Source organism: Oryctolagus cuniculus, chromosome 6 (assembly GCF_051225735.1).
Source record: "Oryctolagus cuniculus isolate XC-2025 breed Fujian yellow rabbit chromosome 6, ASM5122573v1, whole genome shotgun sequence".
In the NCBI taxonomy this organism is placed as follows: Eukaryota; Metazoa; Chordata; class Mammalia; order Lagomorpha; family Leporidae; genus Oryctolagus; species Oryctolagus cuniculus.
The window spans coordinates 56627336-56639950 of NC_142872.1; the positions used below are offsets into that span (position 1 = coordinate 56627336).

General features: G+C 53.9%; 1 protein-coding gene across 2 annotated transcripts in view; it reads left to right on the plus strand.

The window, feature by feature from the left end:
* Positions 1-12615, plus strand: part of WWC1 (WW and C2 domain containing 1) — a 176383-nt gene that overhangs the window by 124064 nt on the left and 39704 nt on the right. For both annotated transcript variants that reach the window (XM_008255374.5, XM_002710366.6), the window contains exons 9-11: positions 728-970; positions 7257-7346; positions 8700-9211. In XM_008255374.5, the coding sequence (XP_008253596.3) occupies positions 728-970; positions 7257-7346; positions 8700-9211 (845 nt within the window). The remainder of the gene's footprint in view (positions 1-727; positions 971-7256; positions 7347-8699; positions 9212-12615) is intronic.

Genomic DNA, 12615 nt, shown 5'->3' on the forward strand with positions numbered 1-12615 from the left:
GGCTTCTGGTCCTAAATCCATGGTTGAGCACACAGCGCCACCACCCTTCTCTGACCTGAGAACGCGAGGCTGGAGTTGGAGTGCTAGTGGCCCACGCCTGCCATTGATTTAGCGCCTGTTAGGTGCCAGACACTCTGCCTATGTCCTTGCTGATTTGCACAGCCGTTCTGGGAGGATGAGTAATTGTTTTTCTCATCTTCAAGGCCCAGAGAGTTTGCTCCATGTTACCTGCTTACTAAATGCTCAAACCAGGTAATAGCAGCAGTAGCCACAGAGCTGTTTATTGAGAGCTTACTATGTGCCCAGCACTGTGCTTTGAGGGTTTGCAGGGGCTGTCATACAGCCAGCAAGCACTACTCTACAAGAGATGATGGACTTGCCCAGGGTCACCCGTCAAATGCTGAGAGGCTCTCTCCTGGTAATGCATCCAAGTCTCTATTGTGGCAGGCGTGGCGTCCCTTGGGGCGAGGGCATTGCCTTGTTCATGTCTGCAACCCCCTCCCCGCAGACCCTTCTTCTTGGTTCGTACATGGTGAATGGTTGTTCCCACACGTTTAGATATAGCTGGATTCCTTGAGACAGCATGGGGATCAGAAGGAGGAAGACTCAGAGATTGCTCTGGGGCTGTCAGCTCTTCATCCCTTGTAACCTCGGTAACGCGGTCTGTTGTCCTGTTCCCATGATGCTGTTGGGCACGCCAGTCACTCTTACCCTCTCGGCCCTCCAGGATCGCCAACCTGAAGATCCAGCTGGCCAAGCTGGACAGCGAGGCCTGGCCAGGGGTTCTGGACTCGGAGAGGGACCGGCTGATCCTCATCAATGAGAAGGAGGAGCTGCTGAAGGAGATGCGCTTCATCAGTCCCCGCAAGTGGACCCAGGGCGAGGCGGAGCAGCTGGAAATGGCCCGGAAGCGGCTGGAGAAGGACCTGCAGGCAGCCCGGGACACCCAGAGCAAAGCGCTGACGGAGAGGTGGGGCTGGGGCCGGGAGCGTGGGACCCTCCCCTCACTGCAGCTCTGCAGGACCCTCCCCTCGCCGCAGCTCTGCGAGACCCTCCCCTTGCCGCAGCTCTGCGGGACCCTCCCCTCGCCGCAGCTCTGTCCTCTGGGCTAGCACACTCAGCTCAGAGACCTCAGAGCTTTGCAGAGCAGCACAGCATCAGTGCCCTCACCACCCGTGCACAGCCACCCTAGGATTCTGTGTGTGAGTTGCACGACTAAGAAGGTCCAGGCTTTCAGAAACGTGATTTTCTGACCAAGATAAGCCCCATGACTTGGAATCATTTAGAGCAGTCTTTCCAACTTTGTGGCAAGTGCGCCATGTTTTATATTGCGGCCCGGGGTACACAAGCTTCCCAGATCACTGCCTGCTCTTCCTGTGTCCCCTGGTGTCTCTTCCATTGTCCAGTTAGTCCTCATGAGTTACACCTTCACACAGTCCACCAAGTGCACATAGACAATATGTGGAAGAAAATACTACTTCTGTGCTACACATGAGCACTTTTTGTTTTCTTGTCATCTTCTAAACAGTGCAGCATAGCAGCTATTTATGGAGCACTGATCGAATTAGGTATTACAGAGTCGTCTAGAGAGAATTTCAAGTGTAAAGGAGCGTATGTGTAGGTTACATACAAATATTTTTATGATTTTATATAAAGGCCTAGATCTTTCTTAGATTAAGGGTTGTTTGTATTTTTAGGTTTTAAATATTAGCATTTAATCCAGTTTTTAAAGAAGACTGCGAATCAGCCTTGTCTGCAGGCTTGGGGTCACCCGGAGAGCACAGGGGTGTGATATCTGCCGTGGACCTTACACCTCAGTTTGATTTATTTCCTTTGTGTCTCTCCATGCCCGCCTCACACAGTGTAACACCGTATGCACACTGGGTGCTACAGCCTCCCCTTCACACCCCTTCGTTCCTTCTGCCCATCAGCCAGTCGTTTATTTATTCTTTAAGAAGCATTTCATTGCAGACAATCTGCACTCAAGGCAGTTTGGAGGATTTAGAAATTAAGAAATGGTCCTTGCCCTGCTGGCCTTCGGATCGTGTGTGTGTGTGTGCGCGCGCGTGTGTAGAGAGAGAGAGGGAGGATGAGAGGGGGAGAGAGAGTTTGTGTTGGTGCTGGGAACGAGCAAGGGAATTCCTTCTCTCCGTGAATAAAGCGGCAGCAGCCCACTCCACAAAGCAGACCACATGCCTGCGCCCCAGTGACGCTGTGTGGGAGTCCCAGGGGCTGCTGTTTGCTCTCTCTGCCACCCCAGCCTTGAGCTCTGAGGCGTGTAGCTTGTAGTACCATCCTACAGCTGAGTAAACCCAGTTTGCACACAGCACGGCGCCAGCGGGATCAAGTTGGCCTCTCACAATCCCTTGCTCCCACCAAGCACTTGATCCGAACAGGCACGTGCCCAGTGCACTGTTTCTTCTCCATCCCCCGCTGGCCCTGACCTACCATCAGTAAGTGGGAGGGGAACAAGAACAGGCCTGGAAAGATGGGTGGTTTTCAGCCCTTCGAAGCACCTGCTAGAACTGCCCTTCAGCCTGTTAACTCTGGGATGGTGCACTTAGGGGACAAGTCCTGATCCTGTAGGCCTTTGTGTCTTTGGTAGTGGGCAGACCCTTACCGAGCCTCTGCCTGGGTCTCCTGGCCCCTGTACCTGTCCCCTGGGGCCTTCACTTGCTCCGGCCCTGGCCCTGCCTCTGAGAAGCCCTTAGCTGTTCTTTCTCCTCCTGGCCAGCAGGCAGACTGAACAGATTCATGGCAGCCCTACTCCTGATTAGGCAGAAAGAGACACCCTTTCCACCACTGACCTTGAGTGAGTCATTGACTGCTATGGACTTTCCCAGTCGAGAATAAGGAAAGGGGAGGATTTGATGTTCAATACCTATGTAAACTGAAATAAGGGTGAATGACCAGATTGTGAATTAAGGCTCCTCCCTGCTTTTAAAATTTTAGTTTCTTAAAATTGGAAATTGGAGGTTTTCTTAGGGACCCCTGCATGTAAATGCTATTATTATGTGCCAAACCCTGTGACCTGTACTGTGTCATTGAAAATCTCCCAGTAACCCTGAAGTTAGTTCCCATTTTACGGATAGGGAAACTGAGGCTCACCCTACATTACCCTGTGGCGGACCTGGGATTCGAAGCCTCCAGTCATGCCGGTTACAGAGCTCATGCTGGCTTTAGGCTCCTCTCCACTCAGGAGGCCTCCTATTACTGCTTCCAATGCTACCTGTCAGATCTGATGACACAGCCAGGCTGGGGAGGCCAGAATCAGAATCCCTCAGAGCTGCCCAGCGGGCAGTGCAGAGGTCCTGCAGGGTGGGGTCACAGCTCGGGGAGATGCAGTAGCAGGGAAGGGCCAGAAAGCTACCTGGGCCCTAGCAGGAACCTGAGAAGGGAAAGTGCACCTGTTTGTCTCTCTGTCTTGCTGTAGAGTCTGGAGTCCGATTCTCTTCCTAACGGCTCTCTCTTTCTCCTGTGAGTGTGTTTCTCTGAGTTTCAGGGTCTGTTTAGCTCTCTTCTCCCTCACCCGGTGCTCCAGCCCCTCCACCTCTCTGTCTCGGAACGCGATGATCACACTCCTCACCTTCACAAAATGCGAGTAGGAATGGCTTCTCCCACTCAGGTGCTTCAGAGGGTGAGAACAGATGTGCCTGGGAAAGGCAGCCTGCAGGTGCTGCTGCCCCCTGCTCTCGCCTCCCTTCTGTGGCCTCCCCGCCGCTCCCCAGAGCTGCTGTGCAGTCATGCCGGATGCTTGTTAGAACGCAGGCTCCCTGGTCTACCCCAGGGCCCGTTCTTCAGGCGTCAGAGGTGGCCCAGGCCCTTGGGTGTTGGACCAGCTGAGTTCCTGCCTCCTGGGGCCTCTGCCTGCTTCCATCCTAGGGTAAGACCCAGGTGGGCCTAGGGCTGAGCTCTGAGTGTCCACAACATTCCAAGGTCAGAAGGACAAACAACATCCTGCAAAGGAGCCAGCTAGAAGGGGAACACAGCCTTCTTGGCCTCCCGGCATGTGCTGTCCACCACACACATGACATCCAGCCTGCTAAAGCCCAGTGCCGTGGGAGGAAGCCTCCGCACCTGCTCTGCTCTGGTGTTCAGGAAGTCAGCCCAACTCCCAGTTCCCACAGCTTCTTGTCAGGGTCTGGTGTTTACCCCGGGATGTGCCTCTGTGGCTCGTCTCCCAGAGAGGAGGAAAAAGAAGGTAGAAATGATGAGTTCTGGCTGCTTCTGGACCCTAAACCCACACCGTTTCTGGGCTTGCTCTTACAGCGAGCCGGGGTATACCACAGCCTTCTCCAGGCCATGGAGAGTCATGGGTTTGGCTCACTGCGGGCTCCATCTGCAGGCCTGCTGCCCGCCCTCACCAGCTGCAGGCAGGACTCTGGCAGACGGCAACAGGGATTCCGGATCGCCGGCCAGGGCCACTCTGCTCCTTGCTCTGGGGGTCTTCTCTAGTTTCACAGACTGGCTTGCTCAGGACCAAGCGCTGCCTGTCCTTCATCACATGTCAGTTCCTCCTGGAACAAGCCCTGGCCTTCCTTGCAGGGGCCTGGATGTATACCCGGAGGGATGCTGTGGTTGGGTTTCCATGGAAACAAGCCCTTTCTCCCAGGCCCCAGACTGGATGGGCCATGTCCTGGGTTTTACACCCCTCGGTCCGTTAGTCCTTCTCTAACAGGATGGCCTAAGGAGTTCTCCCAGGGCCAACAATGCAGCACATCTGCCTGTGGATTTGACATCCGGGGCTTTCAGCAGAGCACACAAACCTGGCCTGCCTCATCCGGGAAAGAAGTCATCCATTCAGCAAATATCGTGCATGTCCCAGTGGTAGGCACCGTGCTGCGTGCTGGATAAGCAACACATAGCCTCTGCCATCGTGCATTCCCCAAACTTTGTAGCAGCTTGTGACCCTCACCATGCCTCAGGACTCCTGTGAGGCTTAATTAGAGAGCACACTATAGGGCCCTACACCCTAGCTTTCTGAGTCAGCAGGCCCAAGTAGGACCCAAGTGTGCATTGTGGTGAGCAGTGCTCCCTTTGTGGTGCAGATGCAGCTGGTCTGCTGTCAAAGCTGAGAACAGCACCAGTTCCAGCGCTGGCTTAATGGGGCCCTTCCTTGTCACAGCCTAGGATCTTGGAGTGGGCCTACCCTAGGATCTAGAGGGAACTGTGTTCTAGGAGCCAACCCACGTCCTGTAGTCCACCCAAGCTGCCCTCCTTGGGGGATTTCAGGAGAGGCAGTGGGCAGAGTTATGAGCGTGTCTGCAGAGGTCTCTCCCGCAGGTATTCCCACCAGGGAGGTGGTGCTGAATTGGGCTCTGATCCAGGCATGTCTCGGTGCAGAGCCTTGCTCCTAGTTCGTGTCTCTCCATCCCATTCACCACCCTCCTCTCCCCTGGGGCTGTGTTCCCCTTCTAGCTGGCTCCTTTGCAGGCTGTTGTTGGTCCTTCTGACCTTGGAATGTTGTGGACACTCAGAGCTCAGCCCTAGGCCCACCTGGGTCTTACCCTAGGATGTAGTATTCGTCAGCTCAGGCTGCCCTGACCGAGGAAGCACAGACTAGGCGGCTTCCTCAAGAGAAACGTGTTTTCTCATCAGTTCCTTAAGCTGAGAGTTTAAGAGCCAGGAGCAGGCTCCTGGGCTCCTCCCTCTGTGGCCATGTGGCCTCCCTCCCTGCATGTCTGTGTCCTCATCTCCTCTCACAAGGACACCGATCACAGGCAGTGACCTCATTTTATCTTCATTGCGGCCACATTCTGAGGTTCTAGGTACTCAGGGATTTCACAGGGAGGAAAATCGGCTCTGACAGGTGGTGATCATTCGCGTATGACCCGCGTGAGCAGCTCACCTGTTCCACGTTGCATATCTGCTCAGCTGCTCCTGCTCAGCCCCTTCCCATCTCAGCAGCTGCCACCCCAAGTGCCACTGTCTCGCTGGTGGCAGTAGCCTCGCTGTCCTCGCTTCCTGCAGCCTGTGTGCTGGTGCGTCTGCCCGAGCACCTGAGCCACCTCATCTCTGACCCATCATGGTCCCCGCCCCGGCCTCAGTCTTCCACCTCCTGCCTCTCCTCACAGCAGCCCTGAGGACTTCCAGATGAAAACACCTCTCTGATCGCTCCTTGGGATGTTCTCTCCCCGGATTCCCTGACCAACCCCTGGCCGTCTGTTGTGACAGCTTATATGACTCTGCTAGTGCAGAGACCAACTACTACAAAAAGGCCTGCTACGTTTTTATCGCTTCACACAATGGGAGCTTATTGCTTGCTCCTAAAATGTCTCATTGGGTATCCCTGGTTGGCAGGCAGCCTTCCAAGTGGTCATTCAGGCACCTGGACTCTCTGTGTGTGGCACCTCCCCCTTGCTGGCCATGAGAGTCCTTCCTGGGGACAACCAGGGAGACACGCCCACTTCTTGCACCCAGTTCAGCCTGATGCACACGGCTTTGCTCACATCCCATTGGCCAGAACTCATATGCCGCACCCACTCAGTTGCAAGGGACTGGGAAGGTGGTCTGGTGAGCCTAGGGACTGGGGAGGGCACAGACAGGTGAGCACCAGCATTCTCAGGCACAGAGTAAGTCACTGCTCAAGGCAGCTCACCTGCCGGTCCTAAATTGCCTGTCTCCTACAGCCTTCTGCACTCTGTCCCCTGAACCTGGTCACACACGGTGTTAATTAGATCGCTGGGTATTGCTTTAAAATCAGTTCTCTGCCCGCCTCTGTGCAGTAGAAGCTACATAAGTTCCATGTTGCTCACTCCTTTATTCCCAGGGCAAAAACCAGGGTCTCGTTTGAGGTGGAACACTAAGTAAATATTTGATGAAGGCAGGAGGAAGAGAGGAAGAAAGGCAGGGAAGGAGTGTTGGGTGGAATTTTTATTCTGCCACTAATTCCACAGCTTAAAGTACATGATTTAGCTGTAAAGCCCCCATTTCCTAGTATGTAGTGCTAAAAGTCATTCTTACAAAGCAGCACTGCTGTGTGAATGAATCAAGGCACCATCGCAAGCCTCCTAGCTCAGCACCTGGTAATCAGTGAGTAATAGAGCGGTTAATAGGCGACTCTAATATACACGTATGTGGAGGCTTTATCTTTCCAAACCCCACAGTCAGATGCTTCCAGAAAGATCTAGTGTGTGTGTATGTGTCTGGGTCTGTGTGTCCTATGTGTCTGTAAGAACACACATCTTTGCTTGCTTTTGGAGGAGGTGGAGGGCTGGATGCCCTGAGGCAGCTCCTCATGTCTTCTCTCCCTGCAGGTTGAAGTTAAATAGTAAAAGAAACCAGCTAGTCAGAGAACTGGAGGAAGCCACTCGGCAGGTGGCCAGTCTGCACTGCCAGCTGAAAAGGTGAGTGGGGGCGGGGGGGGAGTGCCTGCTCCGCTGTGTCCCCAGAGGGTACAGCCAAGGCTGTGTCCTTCACAGTCCTCTGAGGCCTGAGTGTGGACCGCTGGGAGCCCAGCACGTGGTCATTGTGGCAGGCCTGGCCTTGGCCTGGTGCGGCCATAGGCAGGGTCCCTCCCCTCTTCAGGCCAGCAACATAGAGGAAAAGTCTTCCATTGGGGGCTAACCTGTCTTCAGACACATCACTTATGCCTGGAAACCCACTTAAATAACACGCAGGGAGTAGGCCTCAGGCCTAGGCCTTGATGGGCGACAGTGCTTAGCTGGAATTTTTTTAAGATTTAGGTACTTGAAAGACATATATATATATATATATATATATATATATGAGAGAGAGAGACAGAGACAGAGGCAGAGAGAGAAGTTTTCCATCTGCTAGTCACTCCCCAAATTGCCTTAATGGCCAGAGCCAGGAACCAGGAGCTTCTTCTGTGTCTCCCACATGGTGCAAGTGCCGAAGCTCTCGGTCCATCTTCTGCGGCCTTCCCAGGCATGTAGGCAGGTAGCTGGATCAGAAGTGGCACAGCCGGGAATCAAGCTAGCACCCATACAGGATGCCAGCATTGCAGGCGGTAACTTAACCCACTATGCCACAGCCCTAGTCCTTGGAATTTAATGCTAACATTTTGCTTTCATCAGATTGCTTTTTAGTGATTATCTTCTATTTATAGCCAGTGATACTCTTTCAACTTGTGATATAAAAATTTCCATTTACTATAAATGTCATAAAGTGTAAGAAAGTAAGTTGATTTCAAGAATAATAGTAAATATTTCAGGCTAGAATCAAATATGCAGCAGGGATAAGCTTTTGGCCTAGTGGTTAAGACACCCGTGCCACCGCGGAGTACCTGGGCTTGATTCCAGCTCCAACTCCTGACTCCAGTGTCTTGCCATTGGAGAACCCGGGAGGCCGTGCTGAGGGCTCAAGTCATTGGGTCCCTACCACCCATGTGGAGGACCTGGATTGAGTCCCCGGCTCCCAACTTTCTGCTCAACCCAGCCCTAACTGTTGAGGACACCTGGGAAGTGAACCAGCAGATGGGAGCTCGCTCTCTGTGCCTCCGGGAGAGGTTGAGTGCACTTGTCTGGTGTGCATCCCAGCCCTGCCCATTCTGTTCACGTGGCCTTCTCAGCCCCTCCGTTTCCTCTTGGTGATGTGAGGGGCCCTGGCTCATCCGGGAGCCTGCCCAGTGCACTCTTGAGCTCATGTATTCTAAGTGCCCTGGGCACTTCCAGAGCAGGGCAGGCGGTCCCCGGCGGCTCACCCTGACGTCTCGGCTGTCCGTTGTCTGTCCGCAGCCTGTCGAGCAGCATGCAGTCCCTGTCCTCAGGCAGCAGCCCCGGCTCCCTCACCTCCAGCCGGGGCTCCTCCACCTCGGCCAGCTTCACAGACCTCTACTATGACCCCCTCGAGCAGCTGGACCCAGAACTGCAGAGCAAGGTGGAGTTCCTGCTCCTGGACGGGGCCACGGGCTTCCGGCCCTCCGGCTGCATCACCACCATCCACGAGGACGAGGTGGCCAAGACGCAGAAGGCCGAGGGAGGCGGCCGCCTGCAGGCCCTGCGCTCCCTGTCTGGCACCCCAAAGTCCATGAGCTCCCTTTCCCCACGCTCCTCTCTCTCTTCCCCATCGCCCCCCTGCTCTCCTCTCCTCGCTGACCCCCTCCTGGCTGGAGATGCCTTCCTGAACTCCTTGGAGTTTGAAGACCCGGAGCTGAGTGCTACTCTGGGCGAACTGAGCCTGGGCAGCAGCCCCCGGGAGCGATACCGGCTGGAGGAACCAGGAACGGAGGGCAAGCCGCTGGGTCAAGGTAGAGACAGCACCACGTGCAGAGGGTGGGGACCGGGAGGAGGGGAAGAGAGGCTTTGGGCTTGCGACCCCTCTCGTCACTCACTGTGGGCAGCATTTCTGGCTGTTCTCTCTGTCCCGGGTCTTCGCATGGTAGAGGGCTGGTTGATTTCCTTCCATAGGTGTTTATTAACTCAGTGCATGAGTTTATTAACTCATGCACGAGTGCATGGTGATTTCATTCATCCATTCATTCACCCCACAGATAGGAAGGAACTTGAAAAAAATGCATGGAAAAATGTAACTTAAAGATAAACTTAGTTTAGTGCAAAGAAATTTTGAAATCCATGCATAGTCTTTTTGTTATATATTTCTCAAGAATGTTTTGAAGACCCGTCGTATTTATTACCGGCTTAAAACTGAGTACTGGCTCCTCTGTTAGTGGATGCACCTGGATGTCTTCATTCAGTAGAGAGGCCACGTGCCAGGCACTGGGTTAATCACTGGGGATACAGCATTGAGGGCAGACAGGTTCCCTGTTCTCATGCAGTGGCACAAGCAGTAACCTTGCAAGCTTGCAAAAGCACCTGTGAAGAAAATAAAACGGAGACTGGGATATTGCCCTGCTGGTCCGAGGTGGGGCTGCTGGGTCAGTTTGAGTGGTGAAGAAACGTGACAGAGCAGTAGAAGCTTGAATGGGGTGGGAAGGGTCATCAGCTTTAGGAGAAGCAAGAGGAAAAACGCCTAGAGCAAGGGGCTCCAAGGGGCCAGGAAACTGTGAGTCACAGGTAGGCGGGAATCTCCAAAAAGGCTGGAGAATTTGGCAAAGTCTGGAGCGTGCCAAGCCTGGCAGACTGAGAGGAGTTAGATTTTATCCTAATCCTGGCAAGGACCCGCGTGACCTTTGTAAGCCAGGAAATGACAAGATGACTCTCATTTTGCGTGGAGTCAGAAAGAACATTCTCCTGTTATTGCAATTCAAGATGGAATCTTCAAAATAGATGATGTTGATGATGACAGCTAAGATTGATTGCAGGCACAAAATAAATCAGTGATTAGTGTTTATTGGGGTTGTATTGCCTGTTGGGGGAGCAGGTCGCTTCTATTCTGCTCATCTTACAGTTGAGGAATCGGAGATTCCGAGAGATGACATCACTTCCCCTAGGGCACCCAGCCAACAAGTGAGGAAGTATCAATTAGAACTGAGCCCCAAACTCAGCCCCCTTGTTGTCATGCTCCCCACCCCACCCCCAGCCTCAGGGTGAGAGGCAGCTTGTGTGTGTGTGTGTTTGTCCTGTGACTTCCCTGGTGGCTGCTGGCCCCACCCACCCATCTGGTCCTGGGTGTGAAGGTTATGCTGAGTCAGCTGCTGGGGCAGCTCACCTGGGGCTCCTCCCCCCGCCCCAAGCAACAATAACAGCTGTGGTTTTTTGAGTACAGGTGTACAGGATTCCAACACTGCTATACGTATTCATTTAAACCTCACAACACTATGAAAAAAATTATTTTTTTTTACTTATTTTCACTTTCTTTGAGAGGCAGCTCAGGAGAAATCTTTATCTGCACAGGTAGGCCTATGCCTGGGTAAAGCCAGGAATCCTGAACTCCATCCAGGTCTCCCACGTAGGTGGCAGGGCCACAGGCATTTGAGCCTCTGCTGCCTCCAGGAAGACGGTAGCAGAAGCAGAGGAGCCAGGTCTTGAACCCAGTACTCCAGTATAAGATGTGGGCATCCCAAATGGTGACGTAAGCACTGCTACACTGCCTGCTCCAGTTTTTACCCCTATGTTACAGATAAAGAGTGAGGTTAAACATCTTTTCTGCAGTCAGGCCCCAGGGGGTGAAGCCAAGGATTGGCACCAGGACCTCTTGTCCAGAACTTTCACGGTTCTTGTGCCCAGCTCTGTCTGCAAAGGGCTCCTGTTCCTGGCTCTTATTCCTTTGCAAAGATCCTTGGGAGCTGAGGGAGGAGTGAGGCTTCCTGTTTAACCCAAGCCTCCAGGTGCCAGCGTCTCCTTAGAAGAGCCGAGAGATCCCCGGGGGTTCCCTCATCAGGAAGGGAGTCTAGCTGAGTGCTTTCAAGCAAAATAAAAACAAGCCTGCTACTCCAGCAGGTGGCACCCTTTAGAGAATTGTTCCCTGGAGAGGAGGGGGTGCAGGTGGGCCCTCTGATGAGCCTCCAGAAGTGTTTCTGATGGGGGCCTGAAGCCAAGTCAGGACCCTCGGACCCAGCCACGTCGTGGGAAACGACTGCCCTTCGTCCTCCGCCCTTGTGGACAGTGTCCTTGGGACGTGTGGGCCGGAGTCAGCCCATGGGGCTGGGTGCACGAGGTCTCAGGGTGGTGTTTCCTTCGTGCCATCTCCAGAAGCCTTCCCTGCCGCGAGCAATGCCAGGCAGAGCTCAGACGCTAAGCAGGTTATGCGATTAGTGCCGCTGTTCAGTCAGCAGACAAATTAATCTCCTTAAGTGGCTTAGAGGAGGGTGGAGATGCGTGAGTCTGAAGGCGGGAGGTCCCCAGGGGCCCTGCAGACACAGACTGGGGAAGCCATGCTCTTGCTTGTTGTGTGGCTTTGCCCTCGCCAGCACCTGGGTCTCCCAGGCTCACCTCGTCAGCGCCCCTTTCCCCAGCCTGCCATGCCCCCAGTCTCCATACGCCTCCATGCAGCAAGCTGCCTGGCAAGCAGCAAGTGCTCTGGAGTGTTAGTGATGAGGTTGCAAGACCTGAGTCTGGCCCTCCCCGCTGTGGGGATGGCAGCAACTGTCCCATGCGCCTTTGTGGCTTGGAACTCGGCAGTGAGCCCTGCCTACCCTAGGTGCTCATTACACCAGCAAGGGAGAAATGTGCACATGTGCTGAGCCCCAAGTCAGAGACTTTCAGGAAGGGGCGGGGGGAGAAGAAGCGGAGCTGAATTAGGAGCGGAAGAGGGGTGGATGTGGCACAGCAGATTAAGCTGCCACTGGGGATGCTCACATCCCATAAATATTTTTTTAAAGATTTATTTTATTTATTTAAAAGTCAGAGTTACACAGAGACAGAAGGAGAGGCAGAGAGAGAGAGAGAGAGAGGTCTTCTATCTGCTGTTCACTTCCCAATTGGCCACAATGGCCAAAGCCAGGAGCTTCCTTCGGGTCTCGCACTTGGGTGCAGGAGCCCAAGGACTTGGACCATCTTCCACTGCTTTCCCAGGCCATAGTAGAGAGCTGGATTGGAAGTGGAGCTGATACCCACATAGGATGCCGGCAGCTTTATCTGCTACGCCACACAGCGCTGGCCCCTCACGTCCTATATTCAAGAGCTGATTTGAATCCCAGCTACTGTTCTGATCCAGCTTCCTGCTAAAACAACCTAGGAAGCAGTGGTTGATGACTGCCACCCACGTGGAAGACCCAGATGGAATTCCTGGCTCCTGGCTTCAGCCTGGCCC